The sequence below is a fragment of the Calliphora vicina genome, chromosome 5, assembly GCF_958450345.1.
Source record: "Calliphora vicina chromosome 5, idCalVici1.1, whole genome shotgun sequence".
NCBI classification, from domain to species: Eukaryota; Metazoa; Arthropoda; class Insecta; order Diptera; family Calliphoridae; genus Calliphora; species Calliphora vicina.
In genome coordinates, this window is record NC_088784.1 from 106,974,352 (window position 1) to 106,996,657 (window position 22,306).

Here is a 22,306-nt window from a genome sequence, read left to right on the forward strand (position 1 = left end):
TGACATGGTAACGTTAAAATTTGAATGAATATGCGAAACTGGTCGACATTTTTGTACCCTGCTGTTATACGTTTTATTCTTAATTAAAACTGTCATAACGCAAAATACCATTTTAGCTAAAATACCGTTACCGCTAAAATACCTAAATAACAGAAATAATCGAAAATACCGTTACCTCTAAAATACGATATATAACGATCTACACAGCTGACATTATTTTGCTTTAGATGGGGAGCATCCTGAATTGACAATACCGTAACTGAATCATATCCAACCAATTTTTACAAATCAAAGAAACTCTTTAACTAATATAAGTCTTTCCGTACTCTATGGACTCCAACAAAACATAATTATTACATGAAAACCCTTGCATATTTTTTCGTTCACCAATTTTTGATTAGGCTGTTACGCACTGCAGTAATGATGGATTCAAATGGCACTTTTTACATAAAGTATTGGGTGTATGACTTAAAAATGCGGGTTCAGAAGTGGTGATTTTGACATTGAAGACAAAGATGGCACAGGCCATCCAATAAAGTTTCAAGACAAAGAATTACTCCATGAAGATTGTTGTCAACAACGACAAGAGCTTGCAAAATCATTGGGAGCTACTCAAACAGCAATTTCAAAACGTTTTCGAGCAGCCGGATTCAAACAAAAGCAGGGAATTTGGGTACCATACAATTTGAAGCCAAGAGATCTTGAAAGACGATTTTGCATGTCCAAAATGCTGCTTGAACGCTATAAAAGAAAATCATTTTTGCATCGAATCATTACTTGCGATGAAAAATGGATCCATTATAATAACCTGAAGCCCGGAAAACCTGCCGAAACGACACCAAAGCCAAACCCGATTTACATGGCGCTAAGGTAATGCTCTGTATTTGGTGGAAGCAAAAGGATCCTATCTATTATGAACTGATGAAAGCTGGACTGATCATTACAGGAAACTGTGCCGAACACAACTGATTCTTTTGAAGTGATCATTGGCCGAAAAACGCCCAGAATTTGCGGCCAGACATGAAACCATAATATTCCAACATGACAACACTCGGCCACATGTTGCAATACTTGTTAAAAACTATTTAGAACGAAGTGGTTGGGAAGTTTTGCCTCACACGATTTATAGTCCAGACCATGCCCCTCCGATCACTATTTGTTTCGATCGATTCAAAAAGCTCTCTCTGGGATACGCTTCACTTTGGAACATAGTGTCCGATTCGTTATTGGCCTCAAAAGATGAGCATTTCTTTAGGCTCGGAATCCATATGTTGCCAGAAAGTTGGGAAAAAGGTCATAGCTAACAATGGATAATACATTCAATAAATTTATATTTATTTCATATTCCTTTATTAATTTTCACATTCCACTTTGCATTGGTAACTATATAACTGAATTTTTCCAAAGAACTGGAGCACTTCACAAAGTGCATTTCCTATATTATTAGCATTTGACCGAAAGGGGTTTCACATTATTTTCATACTGAAATATTAGATAATGCAAGAAATCCTTGAGGAGGAAGACCTTGTACCCGTTTATATAGAAAATTTATCTTTAGCGGAGCAGCTTTTCAATATTGTACATTAGGGCAATAACCAAATTTTGGCCCTAGCAGAATTGCGCAAACAGATGGGCGATTGTTATTTTTGTCATTTGGGTAATTTTAAAAATGTGTTTCCCCTTTGATTTTATAATCACAATCGCAATTTATTAATTTTCCTGCATTTGGGTCATCCATCTAGTTATGATGTAGGGTATCAACACTGCGAATTATTTGATTTTAATTATTATTTTCAGATATGTACATATGTAAAGTATGTATGTTAAAGTATTAATTTATGTATACATATTTACAAATCTTAATGGTCAGCCCCGGAAAAGTTAAAATACTGCAGATGACCATTAACAAAACAACAACAATAAAGTCGAACATTACATTTCACAATAATAACATGAGAACAACAATCAAATGCAGAAATAAGTCAAGAGATGAGCAAATTGACAGTATATTCAACCACTGACATTTAATTGACAGGCAAATTAAAACAGGAAACAAACAAACAATTATTGATAGACTCATCAGCAACCATTTGTGTGGCAAATTTAAGTTGCATGCAGAAAATGTTATCTTTAGAGTTTAAATTATTTAATGCATTTCTATTTTTAATAATTTTTAAACAATACACAAAACATTACATTTTCGCCCACAGTCTAGGAAGTGTGGCAGTGACATCTTGATACGTTTTATGTTAGCCTCCTTTGCTTAAAATTGTTGACTCATGCAGAAAAAATGAATATTATATCATGTTTAAGTATAAATATAATTATTCATTCTGCATCTTTTTTGTGTTTCTTGGCAATACATGTTTTATTTTTTTATGATACATATGTATGTAGTATTCAGGTGATAAAATCAATAATGATTTTCAGCATTTATTGTCACGATTTGTGTAAACCTATATGAGTACTTAGGTATTGGAATTTTGATACGGAATATTAAATTTCTTTTAAATATGTCAAATTGAAACATTTATTTTAAGAAACGTTCCAGTATACATATACCTCCAAATCGTCACCTAAAATGCAAAATAATGTAACATAACTTTTTGAGATATTGAGAAACTACTTGAGATATTGAAACAAAATTATGAAATCTTGATCAAAATGAAACTAGAAATATATTTTATAAAAAAATATTTGTTTTTAAATTACACTTTATGCTATGTGGCTTATGTTATTTTGAATTGTTGTTTTCTGAAACTAAAATAATGTATCATCAATGCTCCATCGGTCTCAACGTGCGAGAGATGGTTTGTGGGGTTCAGAAGTGGTGATTTTGACACAGAAGATTCAAAAATATGAATATTGTTGTAGAACTCAACAAAAGCTTGTAAAATTATTGGGAGCTTCTCAAGCAGCAATTTCAAAACGCTTGCGAGCAGCAGGATTCATCCAAAATCAGGGAAATTGGGTACCATAGGAATTGAAGCCGAGAGACCTTGATAGACGATTTGGCATGTCCGAAATGAAGCTTGAACTCTATAAAAGAAAATAATTTTTGCACCGAATCATCGGTGAAAAATGGATACATTACGATAACCCGAAGCATAAGAGATCGTATGTGAAGCTCGGCCAACCAGCCGAATCGACACCTAAGCCAAATATCCATGGCGCTAAGGTAAAGCTCTGTATGTATTTGGTGGGAGCAAAATGGTCCCATCTATAATGAGCTGCTGAAATATGACCAGACCATCACAGGGAACCATTGGGTGAAAAACGCCCAGAATATGCGGCCAGAAATGAAACCATGAAAACACTCGCCCTCGTCTTACCTTCGTGAGAAGGGAATATATAAGTTTGTCATTCCGTTTGTAATTTCCACAATATAATTTTCCGACCCTTTAAAGAATATATATTCTGGATCCTTATAGATATCGGTGTCGATTAAGCCATGTCCGTCTGTCTGTCCTTCTGTCTGTCTGTTGAAATTAGCTTTCCGAAGCCCCCGAATAACTTACATACACGATTCATACCTCCGGAATTCATATCTCCGGAATTCTGCCGGTTCGGTTGCTATCGGTCCACAAATGGCTGAGATATAAGGAAAAAACCAGGACAACCTCGAGTTTTTACCTATTTTTTTACTAAGTCATTAATATAGACAATATGGATATCTAATGATAGATATTTCAAAGACCTTTGCAACAACGTATATAAGACCATAGTAAGTTGGACCTACAATGGGTCAAAATCGGAAAAAATATTTTTTTACCTGAATTTTTTTTTCGCTAAATATTAAAAAAAATTGAAAAAACAATTCGAAAATTTTTTTTGAAAAAATGAAAAAAACAACTTTGGAAAAACAAAAAAAAAATTATTTTGAAGTATAATTTGGTGAAGGGTATATAAGATTCGGCACAGCCGAATATAGCTCTCTTACTTGTTTGAATTCATTTTGTAAATGGCTAAATGCAAAACAAAACTTTATTCAACTTGGATTAGATTTTAATTAAAAAATATTTAATCATTTAAATGTTAAATGAATTCCAATTCAAAAACATTTATTTATGATTTTGAATGAAACGGAAGAATTAGATTTTGGGAATGAATGGTAGACATTTTTTAATTCCAAATAAAGATTTTAGTGTACCAAGCTCAAATTGTATTAATTAATTCGAAGCTCTGTAAGTTAATTACTCAAAAGGTATACGTTATTTTGCTAAAATAAATTATGCGCTTGATACGTTATTTTGAACTTCTGTTGGCTATTTTAAAATTTTGTGAATCATTTTAGGTTGGTGTTAAAATAATTCAATATTAAGTTTTGTGAATTTTTCACAATTCTATCTTGGATCCATGTTAAAATATTTAAAAATAAAAACATTTAAATGTATATACATAACTCTCAGATATAGTACAATTCCACTGATAAAGGATTTTAATAAACAAATATAATTTTTTGTATATTTATATATTGTGGGAAACAAAAATACAGTTTGTAAACCAATAGGTTTATTGTTCCAGTAACCTCACCCAGGTTGAATAAAGTGCGTTTCCGTGTGTGGCTGTGAGACAATCTACCGCCTCTGCAATTTACATTCAAGTCAATTTAATTTAATTCAATACAATTCTGTATTGTCTGTTTATTGTCTTTTAGGTGTAAAAATTAATGGTATTTAATTGACTCACTTTTGTTGCGATTCATTTAAAAGCCCTTTGTGTTTTTTCTTAATAAATAGAGCGAATTAATCTGATGATATTTATCGCATAAATTTAAACATTAATAAATTCTTCCGGATAATGGCTACATGCATGCATATTTATGTTAATACATATGTATGTAAATATTATCTGTATTAAGAGTGTGATTGAGTATTTAACTTACTTGTTGGACGACAATTGTTGCTCTGGGTTGCGTGCAGACAGCCACCTCCATTGGATTGGCTGTCACGTTAATAGGGCCACCTGAATTAACGAGAACATTAGCCGTGGCTGAAACATTGCTGCTACCTACAATATATTGGCAGTCACCCAAATAGTCGTGTGCTGTATTTGCTATTGTGATCGCATCCACTTCCTCGATGGCTGAGGCTGCTATACCGCCGCCACCACCACCGACACCTCCGCCGCAGTTGGGTTTATTTTTAAATGATTTTTTGCGCGAATGTATTGACTTTTCTACGAAAAAGTCCACACGTAAATTGGGCAGCGGTGGTGTGGTGCTACGCGAGTTACTGGGACTACTGGCATTTGATGATATGCTCTCAGTGTTGTTGTTGCTGATGTTGTTGTGGTTGTTATTCTTTAAATTTGACAGTTGATTGCTGCTGGACAGGGGGCTAGTGGTTTTTGTGGCTAGATTTACAATGGAGCCATGCTTTGGTGGCATCTGATCAAATTTGGAGGCAATATCCTCGAATTTATTTAATTCTACTTGCGAGTTGGGCGAATGATGATGGGCATTGTGTGTGGGAGAGCTGGTTTTTGATTTAGGACTAAATGCATCCGATTTGGGTATATACTTTTGTGCTAAAGAATCGGAACGTAAGCGTTTTGAATTTTTACGAGATGATGTCTGATGCTGTTGCTGTTGCAGCTGCTGCTGCTGTTGTTGCTGTTCCTTTTGCGAGAGTAACGTGTATTGTTTGTAAAATTCTGTGGGTTTTGGTGAAACAGTAGCCTTGGATCTTTCATAGACCGAGCACGGTTCAGCTTCATCTGAATCGCTGGTGGTGGTGGAGGAACTCGAATGTTCCTTTAATGCAAAACATTCACGCTGTATGCGTTCATAGTCGATCGCCTCACGATCGAATGGAAATAGTATGCCGTCTTTGTAGCGCTCACTGCCACCGGATGAAGAACTGGAGGAATATTTACGTTGACCTGAGCTCTGCGAGGTAGGCGAGAGTTGTTTGTTATTAAGCCTGGTCGGTGAAGAGTTGCTACCGAAAAAGTTGCTATCCTTCATTGTGGGCGGAGCAGAATTGACTTTGGACGATGATGATGACGGTGAACGTCGCCGCTCACGTTTCGGACTAGTTTTGTGTGTTGTGGTGGCCGGAATTGTGGCTCCCATTGAATAACGATTGCGATCTTTAACAATCTGAACATTGGTCACATCTGTTCTGGACTTTTTACTGCTATTGAAATTACCAACATCCGCAGCAATTCCCCCACTTGGATTGGTACTCTTTTGCGAGGGATATGCACGTGGTGGTAATCTGTCATTTGAAGAATTACACTTGTCATATGTTTGTCCTTCATCGGCATACTTCGTCAAACGTTGTTGTTGCTGCTGCTGCTGCTGTTGTTGTTGCTTAATGTAGATTCTCTGTTCGGCTTCATCTTTAAATGTAAAACAAGTACGTGACTTATCACTACAACGTGCGGATTTCGGGGATTGTGGTTTGTCAAATGTAAAGTGCTTACCGCCACTTGTGGGGGCGGGAGCCGTACTAGGCAAACGTTCGCGTTCACGCTCTTTATCTGCATAACCAGTACTTGTGGGCGAATGCTTCCTATGCGATGACAACAGTGGAGTAGTTGAGGAGGGCTCACCCGTTAAGATGGATAGGCAGGACTCTTGACTCTAAATGATACAATAAATGAAAATAAATACAAATAACAAATAAAATCAATTGTGTATTAAACTTATTTATATTGAATCACATACAAAAAGTGATACATATGTATGTATGTACATCTCATTGTTTGATAAACAATACAATTAGAATAAATTTCCCAAAATACTTTCTGAGAACAATTAAGTTCTATGTAAATAAATTTTGGAAATTATAGAAGTGCTAGTCATTTAAACAAATTTATATCTACATACATACGAGTATTATGTGTCTGTTTGGTTTATTTTAGTTTTTGATCGTTTACAATTTAACGTCCATTCTGAATATACAAATACTACATATAAAACTTGAATTCCTCCACCTGCCTTTTTAAATGTAAACAAAGTTCAAACGTTAAATGATTTTTTACATCCGTTTTCTAATATAAATGTTTTAAAGTAGAGCAAAAAGTATGGTATGGAAAATATTTGGATTCCAACAATTTACTTTGCGACCGCCGATATGCTTATTGTAGAGGATCCTCTGTCGTACATTTACAGCATAAACAAAGTGAAATTGTGGCTCTAGATATTTACAAGACGGGTCAATAAGTCCGTGACTTTTTGAGTGAAGCAAAGGTTTTTGGATAAAAAAACATAGTCAACTTTGTCCAATGCTTCTCCAATTTTGTTATCCCTCCCTTATCTAGGTCATTAAAATATGTATTTTTTGTGAGATGATTACATCGTTGAAGTCAAATCTCTTTCCGCCAAGCCATTTCTTCAGGTTTGGTACTAAATCCGGAGAATAGGGCGGATAAGGGAGCAATTCGTGGCCTAATTCATGGATTTTTTCAATGGAAACTTCACATGTATGCACCCTTTAGTGTATCCGATTGTGAGCAAACGCGGCATCCATCTTGCGGAAAGCTATCTCATACACAAGAGATCATTAAAAATTGAAACCACAGATGCTATGGCTTCCACATTCCCTCACACTTTCAATCTCCGATTGGCGAACACTTTTATTTTTTTTTCATTTAACTGGGCGTTCAGAACGTGTTTGTATGGCCACATCGTATTTATCAAGCTTAGCCTTGGTATGCGTGATTATTTTTCTTCCGCTAAAAAGAGTGCTTAAAAATTCACTTGTTTTCATCTTCTCGTCAAGTCAAGCCGTAGTCTGCTATCAATAGTTGGCAAACTGAAACAAATTTGGACAGGAGTCCAATGATATATGCCTGTTGACAGGAGCAGTTTTGACCTTTCAGTTAAGAGGCGGGAAATACAAAAAATTAAGACTTATTGACCCGCCCCCGCAACTGAAGCTTTCTAAGAGACATTATAAGTTGTTGTAGATGGAATCTCATCAGACGAGTTCAAGTAATTATTTTTTTCATGCGTACTCCTTTGTCTCTAGACGGACCTACAAAGGAGAACGAAATTTTCCAAGAATATTCTCTGCTGATCAGACATTTTTTGTATTAAAATCGGTAAAAATCAGTGGGAGTGCACTGATTCTGTTATTGCGTTTGTAACACATAAAAATCATTTTAGTTGACCTACAAAAGTGTATATATTCCGAATTCTTATACAATTCTAAACCGATCTAGCTATGTCTGTCCCTACACGGACCTTCGTCCCTTCCCTAGAGGGAAGCACCTAGTTGGTCTATGAGTGTAAACGTTCGGTAGTAAAAAATCTACTGATTTATTAATATTTAAACTAAGTATAGATAGCCTCATAACTTAAATATATGTTTTACTTTCAAATCTTCGTTAAAGTTTTAAAAAAAATAGACTTACCTCGGTGCTGTCCTGTAAATTCATATCGGGTCGTGAATATGATGAGCAACTGGTCAATTCGATTTCGGTGCCTTCTTGTTCGGAATCAACTTGTATGGCTGTTAGTAAAGGCTCTTCCAAGGAACTAAATAATGGCTCACTTTGACCCGAATTATCACCTGAAAAACATTCAACTAAATAGTTTTTAAAAGAAAACATTTTGTGTGTTTCCAATGAATTAGTAAAATTTTGAGAAGAAAAAAAATTTAACGGAAAATAAGGAAAATTCTTATTCAAATAAAATCGGAATCTCAGCAATAAATATTTAAGATCGCTGATAATAAAACCACAAGTAGTTACGAATTATTTGTTTAATTTGGTTTCAAAATTATTCATAAAAATAGTTTTTTATCAATATTAACATGTTCTACACTATTTCAAGTTGTATTTCAGAAATATTCAATTAAATTTCGGAAATTTCCAATTTTATTTTAGAAGTTTTTTATTGTATTTCAGAAAATTCCCAATCACTTTCAGAATTTTCTAATTGTATTTAAAAATTTTCCAATTATATTTCAAAAATTTCTAATAGAAAAACAAATGGAATTTTCTGAAATACAAATTGAATATTCTGAAATGCATTTTGAATTATCTGAAATACAATTAGAAAATAATTGGAAAGTTTTGAAATGTAGTTAGAAACTGAAATACATTTAGAAACTTCCAATTATATTTCAGAATTTTCTAATTATATTTCAGAATATTTCAATTAAATTTCAGATCATAGACAACAACTAGATAGGTAACTGAGAGCCAAAAAGTCTGAAGTCTGCTGTCAGAAAGTTAATTCATGAGAATGTATTGCATGTATTTTGTTTTTGTATCACCCGTATGTGTGAAAAGAGAGTAATTTTTTACTCTCTCCTTCCGTTCTATGCGTTTATTCTATGTTTCAGATGTTTCCTTTTGGAAATTTCTGAAATATAAATAAAAAATCCTAAAAAATTATTTTAAATTTCTAAAATCCATTTAAACATTTCTGAAATATCATTGAAAATGGTTTATAATTGACTATGTTAAATACACAAGCGATTGTTCCGTTTAATTTAGCTCGAAAACCCCTTTCCGAACTTGCAAACACATTTCATTTGAATAAAAATTGTTCCTTTTTTTCCAGTTTATATTTACATTTACATGCCATACAAATAAAAAACAAGAAAATTATAGAGAAACACTTAAAGGGTGCTACTGTTGCAAGAATAATTACAACTCGCTTTATTATATAAAAGTATGTACAACGAATCAAAAATCAAATTACCTAAATCTAAAGAATCGCAGGTCTCTGATGTATCAGTATGTGTAACATTCGTAATCATAGTCGATGCTGAGTCAGTGGATGTATTAATAATGGTATCGCTCGTCGAAGCAGTGGAAGAACCCATTACAACAACCTTGATTTTTAAGAGGAACAAACAAACAGATAAACATATAAGATTTTTTAATACTTGTACCTTTTGCCGGGCAACATTTCATTTCTTTTTTTTTTTGCAATATGGACTGACCTTGGGAACACTTTTACTATTGGACGTATTACAGGCGGCGCCTAGGGTACCTTCCACCGAAGAATGATACAGCACGGCCGCTGTACAAATGGCATTTTTCGTTATTTGGGTCATAGACATGGAAGATTTATTCGTATTATTGGCTTTCGTTTTCGTGCTACGGCCACTTTTGAAATACAAACGCCTTAGGGCTGTGGCCGACGAGGAAGAGGAAGTATTTACACCATCGTTGTCGGAACTACTCGAACCGCCCGAATACAAATCACCAATGCCATTAGGTCGTTCATTCAAAATCTTGGATTTGATTTGTTGGGCCGGTGATCGGTTAATATGTTGACGCTGGGACGCTGTTGCCGAGGGCGGTGACATTGATGTCGTAGTTGTGAAAGTTGATTCGGCTGAATTGTTGACAGATTCGTTAGTTCGATAGGTACGAGAATTCTTGTGTGTCGTCTGTGGGCTGGGCGGGGTTTGGCTGCGTAATGCCAAAGCCATGACTGCTGCGGAACGTGTACTAGTACAATAGGTAGCAGGAAGGGATTTAGGCGAAGATTTTTTATTTGTAACTATGGTTCTAGTTTGTTGGGCATTTGTTAAAGCCTGGAAGTGGGTAGGGGAGGTATTGTCGGAAAGGCCTGCATCTGCAAAATGGAATATTTATAGATATCAGGCATGCACAATTAGTGTAAGTATTTATATTGAATCGAATGTAAGTATGTACGAGTATTTATATTTTGTTTAGCGATAATAGTTTTTGTAGTGTGTATATTAGAGTGGCCCCTTATTTAGCACTTTTGCGATTTTTGATGCTTCCAAGGTCTATGATTTTCACCATTTAATTTTTAGAAATTTTTACCATCATTTTGAAACATCAAATAAATAAGCAACCTCTAAAAGTTATCCGATTTTGCTAAAATTTTCAGCATTCGATTTTTAGACGACAGAACAATTGTAGTTAGACCTTGAAAGCATCGAATATCGCAAAATTGAAAAATAAGCGCCACTCTTGTGTTGTATGTATTCACAATCATTCTAAAATCATCTACTATGGATAACTATGTATAATTTCAACTAAATGTAGGCGAATAAAGAATATGTTTGCATATTTAATTATTTATTGTAGTGCGAAAAATATGTACCTTGTTTACACACACCTTTTCCAGCCTGCCTTGATGGTGGCGGTGTTTGTGTTATCGGCACCTTGTGGCATTCTTCACCCAAAGCGGTTGTTGATGTAGTTGCAATTTTATCAATCTGAAAATTAAATAAAAACAAACAAAAACTTATTGTTACAAAGAAACATAATGGAGATAAATAAAATAGATAAGATACCAATACATTGTACATTTATTATAGTGAATACGGGGGAATTGTGTGTATATCTTGCTAGCTGCCAGATGTCTGGGCGTCTGTCTGTAGGTGCTTTGTAAGATTTTTTCATATTTTGAGAAACTTTTTATAAATGGGGCAAGACTGTGACTTATTGTTTCTCTAGTCAGTCAGTCATTTAGTTTTGAGTGCTCCAACAAAACATCAATTAATAATACATAATAATTATAATAATAAAAAAGATTATTTTATTTGAAATAAAACCAAGAACATCATTATTAAAATGTCATCGTGTTCGTCGTTGTCATCTCTTCAAAAGTCTTTATTATTAGTTTTCTTTGTTCTAGTTGCCTTAACGCTGAACATATCAGATGGTAAATAATTTTTTAATTAAATTCAAGTGCTATAATTGTCAATTAAACAAGCGTTAAACATTCAAATTGAATTTATATTAAATATTAGGATGCTAATATGTATAAAGATAGATATGTAAATATTTCCTGCAAGTTTTATGTCGTATGAGTTATTTAATGGTATCTTTTATAATAGAAAGATTATTTTCTAATAGATCATTATTTTAGATTGATATTACATTTTAGTAATTATTTTCTTAGTATCGCCATATTGTAGTTAACAATTACCAGCAGTTCTAGGAGACTATCCCGAACTAATTATTTTACCCATCATTTAGGCAAGTTGTCTCCTAGAACAGCTGGGAATTGTTAACTACAATATGGCGATACTAAGAAAAGAATTCCTAAAATGTAATATCAATCTAAAATACATTACTAGTTATTTTAAAATAAAATAACTACTTTTTAAAGTGCAGTACAAAATAAACATTTAAAGTGACTATATTCTACATTACTCAGAGACACTTAAGTGACAATTTTTCTCAGGCTAGATTATATGGGATGTATAAAGTAACAAATTGACTTCATTTGACCCAAAATATATAAATTGGAGTAAGTCAAGAAATCAGACACTTGTGACAATTACTGTCTATTGCCTCTCAAATGAGGATCCGCAGCCTTCTACGGTCCTTATAAACTTTTCAGGCGCTTCAAGGAACTCTAGAAAACATTAAATTTGAACACTATATTAAAATTTATTTTCCAATTTTTATTTGAAAAAAAATAATTTTCTTATTGCTCTACTTTAATTTTAAACGACTTCTTTCTAACTTCAGGGTTACACCTTTAAGTTTTGATACATTTACACTTTTAAAAATTGAAACGAACTTGCTTTCAATTTGACTTGAATGCAAATGTAATTATGTTTTAAACTTGAAAAATTTTGAAAAAATAAAATATTTTTCAAACAAAAAACATATGGCTTGAATTTATGTTTCCTTTTTACTGGAGAATGCTATTGAAATAAAGTGTAATACAAGTGTAATTCAATTGTTTGACTATAATTCAAAGCTGGAATTACACTTGCTTTCAACTTGAATTCCAGTAAAAATGCGTATTGGGTATAGTTTTTTGTAGTGTTTTTTTTTTTTTTCAAATATGCCTGTCACAGAATTCCATTCCGATCGAAAGTGGAATTAATTACGTATTTCACTTCTTCAGAAAAAAGTAAAACCAAATTTTTTTTTCGGAATGAAACCACTTTCAGCTTTCAAAGTGAAATTAAATTGATATTTTTTTGTAATTATTTGTTTTAAAAAACGCTGTCAAATCTGAAATACAGAAATATTTTAATGGGTATATTATGGATGCAACTGGCAGCTATCATTTTCTATTGCCAAATTGACAACCAGAAATTTGTGATTGCCCTCTGGCAACGCAACTGAAGTTCGGTTGACATCCATAATCGACCCATAAATATTTTTTGAATTAACAAATTACACGGAATCTGAATAACCTAAAACGAAATCGACGGGAAAGCATTCCGTAGAAAATGTAATAAAAACATAGTGATACAAATTGCTTTCATGCTGCGTGCAGTCTACGTCACAGCTGTCAATTTGAATGATTTTTGTTGACAAGCAGTATGTGTAAAAAAATGTTGAAATCTAAATTTGAACGTGTGGCTGCAGGGTAACATAAATATTTTGACAACACATGCTTCTATTCTAGATATCTGGCAAAATAATTTACTTCGCAATACATTTATTATGTCTGTTGAAGAAGAAATAATTGAAATGAAATGTAACTCGTGCGCTAAATTTGAGTTTGAATATGTCATCGATATATTTATGTGAAACTAGCTTTTCTTCACTTTTGTCAATCAAAAGAAAGAAAATTTCAATTTATTATTTCTCAATATTAACTGCCTGTTCCACGATGTCGAAAGAAAACTGAGTCGAAAAAATTTGTATGAAAAACACTCAGTTTTTTGAATTCTTTCGAATAGTTTTCATACAAATTTGTTCGAATAATTTTTCTTTCGACATCGTGAAACAGGCCTTAAGTCGAATTTCTTGATTTCAATTTGTATTTTCTCAATAATAATTTGATTTTCTCAATATCAATTTGTATTTTCCCAATTTCAACTTGAAATGTAGTAGTTAAAATATCATCTTGACTTTTTAATTTAAGTTGGCAACTCACTTCTTCGAAACTTTGATTTATTATCATTATAAATCATACGAAATAAATAAAAAAAAATGCTTTAACAGACTTCAAAAATATTTAAAACTAAGGATTTTAGAAAGTTCTTTGTGTCTGCAGTAAAATTTGTGAAAATTGAATTATCACGTTCGATAAGTCAATTTTCGAATCGAATCAGTTTAAAATTTGTCACACTACAGAATAAACATTTTTAAATTTACAAAATATTTTTTGTTTTGACAATCTGAATTTGGTGATGAAATTTACTCTATATTATTTTTACTGTACATATACATATATTTAAATATTAAGAATTTGGAAATTATTTAAGTGCATTAATTTAAATGACTAGAGGTCGTAGAGTTTTAAATTTCAAAATATTTTGTGTTTTATTTTGTCCACAAAGAAAATTAATGATAATGACAACAGTGTAAATTTAGTTGACATGTTTAAACATTTATCATATGTCATTTCTATAATGGGGACTAAATTGGCCATATCAGAGATCGGACTGAAAGTCAGCTCTAGTGGGCGTTATTGTTACAACATTGTCATGAAGAATGCTAAAGAACTGGACGTTATGAATTGAAAAAGGCCAAGAAGGTTGATCACATTTTCTCAAAGTGTTAAAATCTGAATTTCAGAGAATTAGTATTGAAAGCATGAAATTTTTAGAAAATATGTATTATGAATTCTCATTTATCTTTAAAATCTATTTGTTATTTAATATACTATACATATGTAGTTCATTTAAAATATGTTTTACAATTAAAATGATATCAGTTTTAAATTTATGTATGTAAATGAATCATATTCAAATATTTCAGCTGAATTAGTTGTTATGATAAATTTATAAAAATGATTCATTTTGTTTGGGTAAACTTTTAGTTAAAATGTCTACAATACTTAACAATAATTTGTAAATGCAATTAATAATAATAAACAATATGATGCAATTTTAGTTTTTCCCCAAATTTCATGAAATCTTTTAGTTTTTGCATTTTACAGTGGGTCCAAATTATAAATAATTGGTTACAAATTTATAACATTTGAACTACACACAAATTTGTAGCTTGATATTGACATGCCATTACAGATTAACATATTTTGTAATATGTTGGCTACTGCACACCGTCTGCATTACTTAACATTAGTTTAGTAATATTGGCTGATATATTAGGAAATCGTATATTCGACTAAATTGCCTAGTCACAACTAAATTGCCTAGTGTGAAAGGGGTCATAGTAATGCAAACTAAGTATTTAAATTCACAGACAAAGAATTTATATAATTCTGATTTAGTTAAGAATATTGAGCAATTGATCTTTGTTATTAAATACCAGGAAAAATATCGTTAGCTTAGTGATCAAACCGGCCAAGTCCAATTTTTATGAAAATTGAGACTTGATACAAATCATACACAGTTAGCTTAAAATACTTTCACAATTATTCCATTTTTTTCGTTGTTATATTGTAGTAAACAATAGTGCTAAGTCCAATGTTTTTTCCAAAATTGCAATTTTATTATCACAGTGAAATATAATTTAGCCTAACTACTTTATTAAATACTAGTTGGCCGCCCCGGCTTCGCCCGGAGGCATTTACTAATGTTAGTTCGTCAAGTTTCTCCAACCCACATACACCTGCCTGTTCTTATTTATTTGCAAGTAAAATATCTAAATTTGTACAACATACTTTAGGGAGCTTTTTTATTACAGTTGACTGGACTCAAAAAAATTTCCGAGTTTTACCATCTCCTGAAAATTTCGAATCGAATAAAAAAAAATCAGCCAAATCGCTCCACCCGTTCTCACGTGGTGCCATTACATGTATGGACCATTTAATTTTTATATATGTATATAGATATAACAGTGCAAACTTGCATTATTATACCCTTAACCATGAGTAGCAAGGGTATATATAAGTTTGTCATTCCGTTTGTAATTTCTACATTTTTCATTTGCGATCCTACAATGTTATATTCTGGTTCGTTATAGATATCGAAGTCGATATAGCCATGTCCGTCTATCCGTCTGTCCGCCTGGATGTTGAAATCAACTTTGCCCCCAATATATCGGGAATTCTTCCGCCTTGGTTACTATATAAAATCGACAAAATCGGCCCACAAATGGCTGAGATATAAGGAAAAAACCGGGAAACGTCGATTTTTGATCTATATCTGTATTACTAAGTCATTAATATAGACAATAGGATATCTAATAATAGATATTTCTAAGTCAATTGCTTTAGAAACTGGACCTACAATGGGTCAAAATCGGGAAAAATATTTTTTAACCCGTTTTTTTTCATTAAACAAAATTTTGTAATGTAAAAAAAAATTTAAAAAAAGAATTTTAAAAAATTTAGAAAAAATTTTTAATAAAAAATTTTGAAAAAAAAAATAATTTTATTTACCTAAAAATATTTAAAAAAAATTATTTTAAAGTATAATTTGGTGAAGAATATATAAGATTCGAATATAGCTCTCTTACTTGTTTTTATCTAATTTTAACAAAAAAACATAAATTTAAGGAAATATTGCATAATTTTGAAATCTATTATGATTTCTACTACTGATATCAAACATGTTGCTCGAATGCCTTTTGAAAGTAACTTTGTTAACAATATAGACTTTAAATTTGATGACAGGTTCAAACATGTCTTATGTAGGGTATCTTTTGCTAAACAAAATGTGATAATTTGTTAAAATGTTTATTAATTACTTGAAAAAAAATCCTTCCATGAAATAAATTACAGCTTCTAAGAAAACTAAACATCATGGTCATACCTATCACAAAAATTGGACATCTTTTATGTTTTAATATCTTTCCAAGAAATTTATAAAAATCCAAAAACAAAATGTCTCATATTTAAAGGTCAAGTACCTTATTTATCACGTTTTTTTTTTGTATTGACCACAAAAAATCTATTGAAATATTATTATTTTTGGAATATTCAAAAGGGGAGGAGGTCGTTGAATAATGGCCAAATTAATATGACACAGTGTGTTCTTGAAATTGGCCTCTTTTTCACATAATGAAAACAATCATAATCGTGACACTAAATTTAAGCAATTTCTAGGAATTTTTTTTACAATACACTCACTTAAATACTTTGACTCAAATCAAATCAAACGAATTCTAATCATATAAAATGAATTTAATTTAATTTCGTTTTAATTTAATTTTCTCTTGTAAATCCTAGTGAGTACCAGGCATATTTTACTTTCTACGAATATTTGACACGTTTGTATTTCGCCTGAATTTACCGGTGAAGAAATATTAAATGCAGAAACATAAATAAATAAGAATTCAGTGTAAATCTTTTAATAAATATATTAAAAGTTCTTCATAATACTACAATAGTGTGTACGAACAGACGATGCTTTCTTTCACTACCAGCGGCAGCGGTAGCAGCGTTATTTGAAAAGATTAATTTGTTTTGTTTTTGTTGTTGGCTTCTATGAAAATCAACATTAAATGGCATATTGCCAAGGGGATTTTTTTGCACCGATTTCAAATTTATTTTCTTAAGACTTGTTGTTATTTTGTGGGTGAATATATTTTGTCTGTCTGTCCGTCTGTCCCTCTGTCTCCTAGTACCCTGTATGAATGAAATTAAGTGTTTGTATTGTAAACAAACAAACGAACGAAAAAAGTGAATTTATTAAGTGAAAAAATACACACTAAATTTATACGTACTCGTAAATATTTATTATTTTTATTAATATTATTAAATATACAATACAATACAATCTATGTATATCTACCAGAATGTGTACACAATTATCTGTGTGTGTTTTGTTTTTAATAAATATTGTATGATTTATAAACAATATTTTAAGAGGAATTACTATCTTTATATAGGTAATGTAACGCTATCTAAAGTTTACATTAAATAAAATTCTTACACTTTACATCCATAAACTTGGTTATTTATGCCAGTACATTGCGGCAAGGAATGTGTTCTTTGCTTTGTTAGTTTCTCAGCATGAAAAAAAGCTAGGGTTTCTTTTTGTAGGCCTAAAGTAAGCGATACTCATTCCAATCTGCATTCTCGCAGAATATGTTCTTCTAGAATACTAAAATCCATGGCAGAACAAGCAAGGTACAATTATTAAAAAGTACGTTCTCAATTATACATTCCCTATAACGTCAAACAAAAGAAAATTAAAAAAATTAGAAAAAAAACAAAACGAAATGTCTAAGACAAAAATAAATTAATTAAACAAATTTTTGTGTATTTACTTTTTTTTGTGAAATATTCAATTCAAATTAAATTTTTTCCAAATAAATATGTGTTAGTTTTAATATAACGTGCAAAACAATGCGAAAACAAAATAAAAAGTGATGAGTGTAAATGTGTTATTTGACGTTGTAGGGGTAAATATTGAAAACTCTCCCTAATAATTGTACCTGGTTGGTTCTACCATGCTAAAATCTAAAAATTTCACACACATTCGAAAAAAATTGTAATATTTTTAAAAATTTTTAATTTATTAGCGAAACAAATTTAATGGCAAAAAAATTAAAAAAAATATATATTTTTTTTTAAAATTTATTAGTGAAAAAAATTGTATGACAAAAACTTTTTTTTGTGAAAAAAAGATTCAGAGTAAAAAATATTTTTCCCGATTTTGACCTATTGTAGGTCCGATTTGCTTTGGACTTAGATACGCCAAGGTCTTTGAAATATCTATCATTAGATATCCATATTGCTTTTTCCTTATAATTGCTGAGAAGGACCGATTTCCCCGATTTTAAAAGCAACCGAACCGGGTCTATAGCGAATATATTCATTCATGTATGTAAGTTATTTGGAGGCTACGGAAAGTTGATTTCAACATACAGACGGACATGGATATCTATAACGATCCAGAATATACACACAGCCTCAAAAGTGAGTAAACAGCAGTGAATTTTTCGATTTTTTTAAGATCATGAAAATCATTATAGTCCGACTTAATGCTACATTTTAGGATTTTCATTATTTTAAAAAAAAAATTAAATAATTTTTGGTATTTACTCACTTTTGAGGCTCACGGTATATACTTTGTGGGGTCGCAAATGAAAAATGTAGATATTAAAGACAAACTTATAAAAACCTTTGTAAATTTTTTTCAAAATGATTTGAATAGGAGAAAACACTAAAATATTACTGTGAAGGTTTTAAGAACTTATTACAACATTTTAAGGACAAAAATAATAGATTAAACTGACTGTAATTAATTTTTAACTTTAATTAGTATGTTTTAGGCTAAGATGGAGGCGAAAACTAAGCGCCCAATTAGCATGTAGTAGGAAATTAATTTGACTCTGATTGTTTTTTTACTATTATCAATCATCTTGTTTTTTTAAACCGAATATACAAATATTTTTTATTAATTTTTTTTTAGTTTTTGTATACATTTATTTACAGCATATATATTGTTTTACTATAAGAGAAAAATCTGTCACGTACGGTAGGTCACGTACGATATTAAATTTTATTTATTATAAAATCACCCAAGGATTGTTTTTATTTAAATATGACGGATTGTAAAGGAAAAATATTTGGTTTAGTGCAGTTATGACCAATAAAGTGCAATTTAGGGAGGACATTTGTATGGAGGCTAGGTGAAATAATGGACCGATATCAGTTCCAGTTTCAATAAGCTTTGTCGTTGGGCCAGTTGCTTAATTTAATCAAAATAGCTCCAAAATTGCAACCTATACCAGCCAGACGCAGGGGCATCGTTTAATCGAATCAGAAAGTGATTCTGGGTGTTAGACTAATATATTTAAGAGTAACAAACATCAGCACAAAACCATAATATAGAATTTATAATATAATTTCCTACACCCAGAGAAAAAACAACTTAAAATCAATAAAAACCAATTAGCTCTTTAACAGAAGCGGTTATACAAGGGCTTAGATCCCATGTAAAATTGCAATGTGGCTGGGTGTCCTAGTGTCAAATAAAACATTTTTATTAACTAATTCCTTTGCAATTCTGCTTTCTTTTGTATTCCAACACCACAAACACTGCGTGGGCTAGTTAAATAAATAATTACGAGCAGAAGTGATGTGTAGTATCCTTTTTAAATTAATACAATTAAGATTGAAATTTAACACTATTTAGTTTGAATTTGTGTCCAAGTAACGAGTTAATTTGTGGAAATTCTCATGTTGAGCGCAAATATTATTCATTCCTATTCCTTTCGCACTTTTAATTGTTTGATTTTTCTTGTATTTGTTTTGTGTTACAACAGCATTACTTTGTTATACCTGCAGCTATACATCCAATAGTGGAGCTAATGACTCTTGTATATATGAGCCCAAGAACAGCATAAGTTGTACTAAGAAATATTGTACAATAATACGTCAAGATTTAGTGGTGAGTGGTGGAGTATATTTACTACTGTTTTATGAAGTTTAATTAAATGGTCAATATTTGCTATTTTATTTAAAGCATCCAGCTGGAACTGTAGTTTCTTTTTCTAGAGGTTGCGAGGATAAACCATTGGTAAGTATATGATATGTCAGATATATGGGACCTTCAGAAAGTTGATTTCAACTTTCTGTAAATAAATAAAATACACATGGCAAGTAAAGACTAATATATAATCAGTTTCCAAAATGTAATTTATTAAAAAGCTTATAAAATTCGTGAAGATGAAGATTATAAAAATCGAAATTTATTTTTTGTTAACATAAAATTGCACTAAATATTTTAAAATTATTTTCTATTTTTTAGTACCTGAATGCGGTTAAAACGGATACAACATACAAAGTATACTTTCGTTCATGCACTTCAGATCTTTGCAACGATTCGGATGGCAAACGTTCAGCTACAAATTCTAATCCTAATATTGGAGCATCGGAAAATATGATTATAAAGGGAAGAGAAAAATAAATTATTATCTTTAATAAAATAAAATGGTGTAGAAATGACTACAAAGTATTTCCCAAAATGAATTTCCGTTTCTTCTTTGTATATTTTATTTAAAGTATAAGCTTTTTTAATATCTTATTTAATTAAATTCATTATTGAATACAAATCTAAATGTTTTTTTTTAATTTATTATTTAGTTCTTATTACGTAGCCCAATTATAAAAGACCATACTGTATAATCACTGTTCAATATTAAATCTGCGCCTAAAATTATGCAATAACATCCATATAAATATATAAATGTCTTTGTTAGTTTGTTGGTTTGTTTGTTTGAGCATCACGATTTTATGGAAATTTGGAACGTAGATACATCCTTACTTGGAAACTTTTTTCAATACTTGGACCAGAAAGGGCTAAAAAGGGGGAAAACCGGTATAATTGGTACATTTAGTTCTTAAACAAAATACTAATATAGATAGATTATTACTTAGAAGACTTGGGCCATAAAGGGATAAAACGGGAAAAATAGGTACCTTTAGTTTTTAAACATTGAATATTTGTTTAAAAGGAAAACATTTTTAATTTATCTCCTATAGTCACAAAAATATGTTTTTAGAAAGTAGCTTTTCAAAGGTACCTTCAGTGGGTAAAAACGGGTAAAATTAAAAATTTTGTGTTTGTCCATATTTATGTCTGTTTATTTGTTTGTTTATACCAGGGCACACTTAGAAAGGTGACTGCGATGAAACAGCTGATTATTTTTTTTATTCAGTTTGAATTGTCAATTCACTTGTGGTTGTTGTGGAGAAAAATACAACAAACGCAAAAGCAAAAACAACAACAGGCAACTTTGACAGTTCACCTACTTTTTAACAAAAACAAAGTACCTGTTGTTTTTGTATTGTTGTAGTGATGCAGTCACCTTTCTAAGTGTGCTAAATAATTTCATATAAAAAAAATATTTAGACATAATTGAACATCTGGAGAATTATAATAGTTAAAGTAATGCTTCAAGGGACTTGCTCCCTCCCATACAAAGTAAATATTTATTATCGAATATCTGGAGAACTCTAATAATACAGTTTTCAACAGTTGCATGTGTTATTTTGGTACCACTGACATATTGCAAATGGGTGGTATCAGATCATGTTAAGTAAATAGTTCTTTTCGAATATCTAAACAACTATTATAGGTAGAGTCTTCTAACTTCTTATAAATTGCTTTCATATCATTGTTAGGAGTTTGACTTGAAATAGGCTGGATCGAAGCTTGCCCACTGTAAAAACATAGGAAATGATAGCGAAGCGAATGTCTTACGGAAAGTATCAAAATTTTTTAAAATTGCAGGATATTTTTTAAACGTTCAATGGCATGGTATGCAATTAATAACAAACAAGAAATTCGGGATTAATTATATTCATTTATTCTTTTATAAAATCTTTTTACTATTTTTTATTTTACTACGACAGGGATAGCGAAGCGCACCGGGTCAAGCTAGTATTGAATAAATTTCTTTGAACATCCAATTGTATTAAACATTGAATTGATGTAGTGGTTTGCAAGGCTTTTTTCCCCAACTAATTGGTATTGCCAAACAACAAAAACATAAAAACAAGATAAATAAAATGAAAAGAAAAAAA

General features: G+C 31.3%; 3 protein-coding genes across 3 annotated transcripts in view; 1 reads left to right on the forward strand and 2 right to left on the reverse strand.

The window, feature by feature from the left end:
- Positions 1-4,876: 4,876 nt before the first annotated feature.
- LOC135961521 (dual specificity protein kinase splA-like) lies at positions 4,877-8,562 on the reverse strand. The gene is made up of 2 exons (XM_065513022.1): positions 8,365-8,562; positions 4,877-6,589 (listed from the first exon to the last, which is right to left on the reverse strand). The coding sequence occupies exons 1-2, from the start codon at positions 8,560-8,562 to the stop codon at positions 4,877-4,879; spliced, it is 1,911 nt and encodes a 636-aa protein (XP_065369094.1).
- A 1,016-nt stretch (positions 8,563-9,578) lies between these two features.
- LOC135959721 (uncharacterized) overlaps positions 9,579-22,306 on the reverse strand; it is a 40,167-nt gene continuing 27,439 nt past the window's right edge. Inside the window, exons 2-4 of the mRNA XM_065510749.1 lie at positions 11,060-11,159; positions 9,906-10,546; positions 9,579-9,794 (exon numbers count right to left, since the gene is read on the reverse strand). Of these exons, the coding sequence (XP_065366821.1) occupies positions 9,579-9,794; positions 9,906-10,400 (711 nt within the window). The 5' untranslated portion in view covers positions 10,401-10,546; positions 11,060-11,159. The remainder of the gene's footprint in view (positions 9,795-9,905; positions 10,547-11,059; positions 11,160-22,306) is intronic.
- Positions 11,481-20,701, forward strand: LOC135961919 (uncharacterized). Its single transcript, XM_065513567.1, has 4 exons — positions 11,481-11,608; positions 20,044-20,168; positions 20,244-20,297; positions 20,529-20,701. Exons 1-4 carry the CDS (start codon positions 11,518-11,520, stop codon positions 20,685-20,687), a joined length of 429 nt encoding a protein of 142 aa, XP_065369639.1. The 5' UTR covers positions 11,481-11,517; the 3' UTR covers positions 20,688-20,701.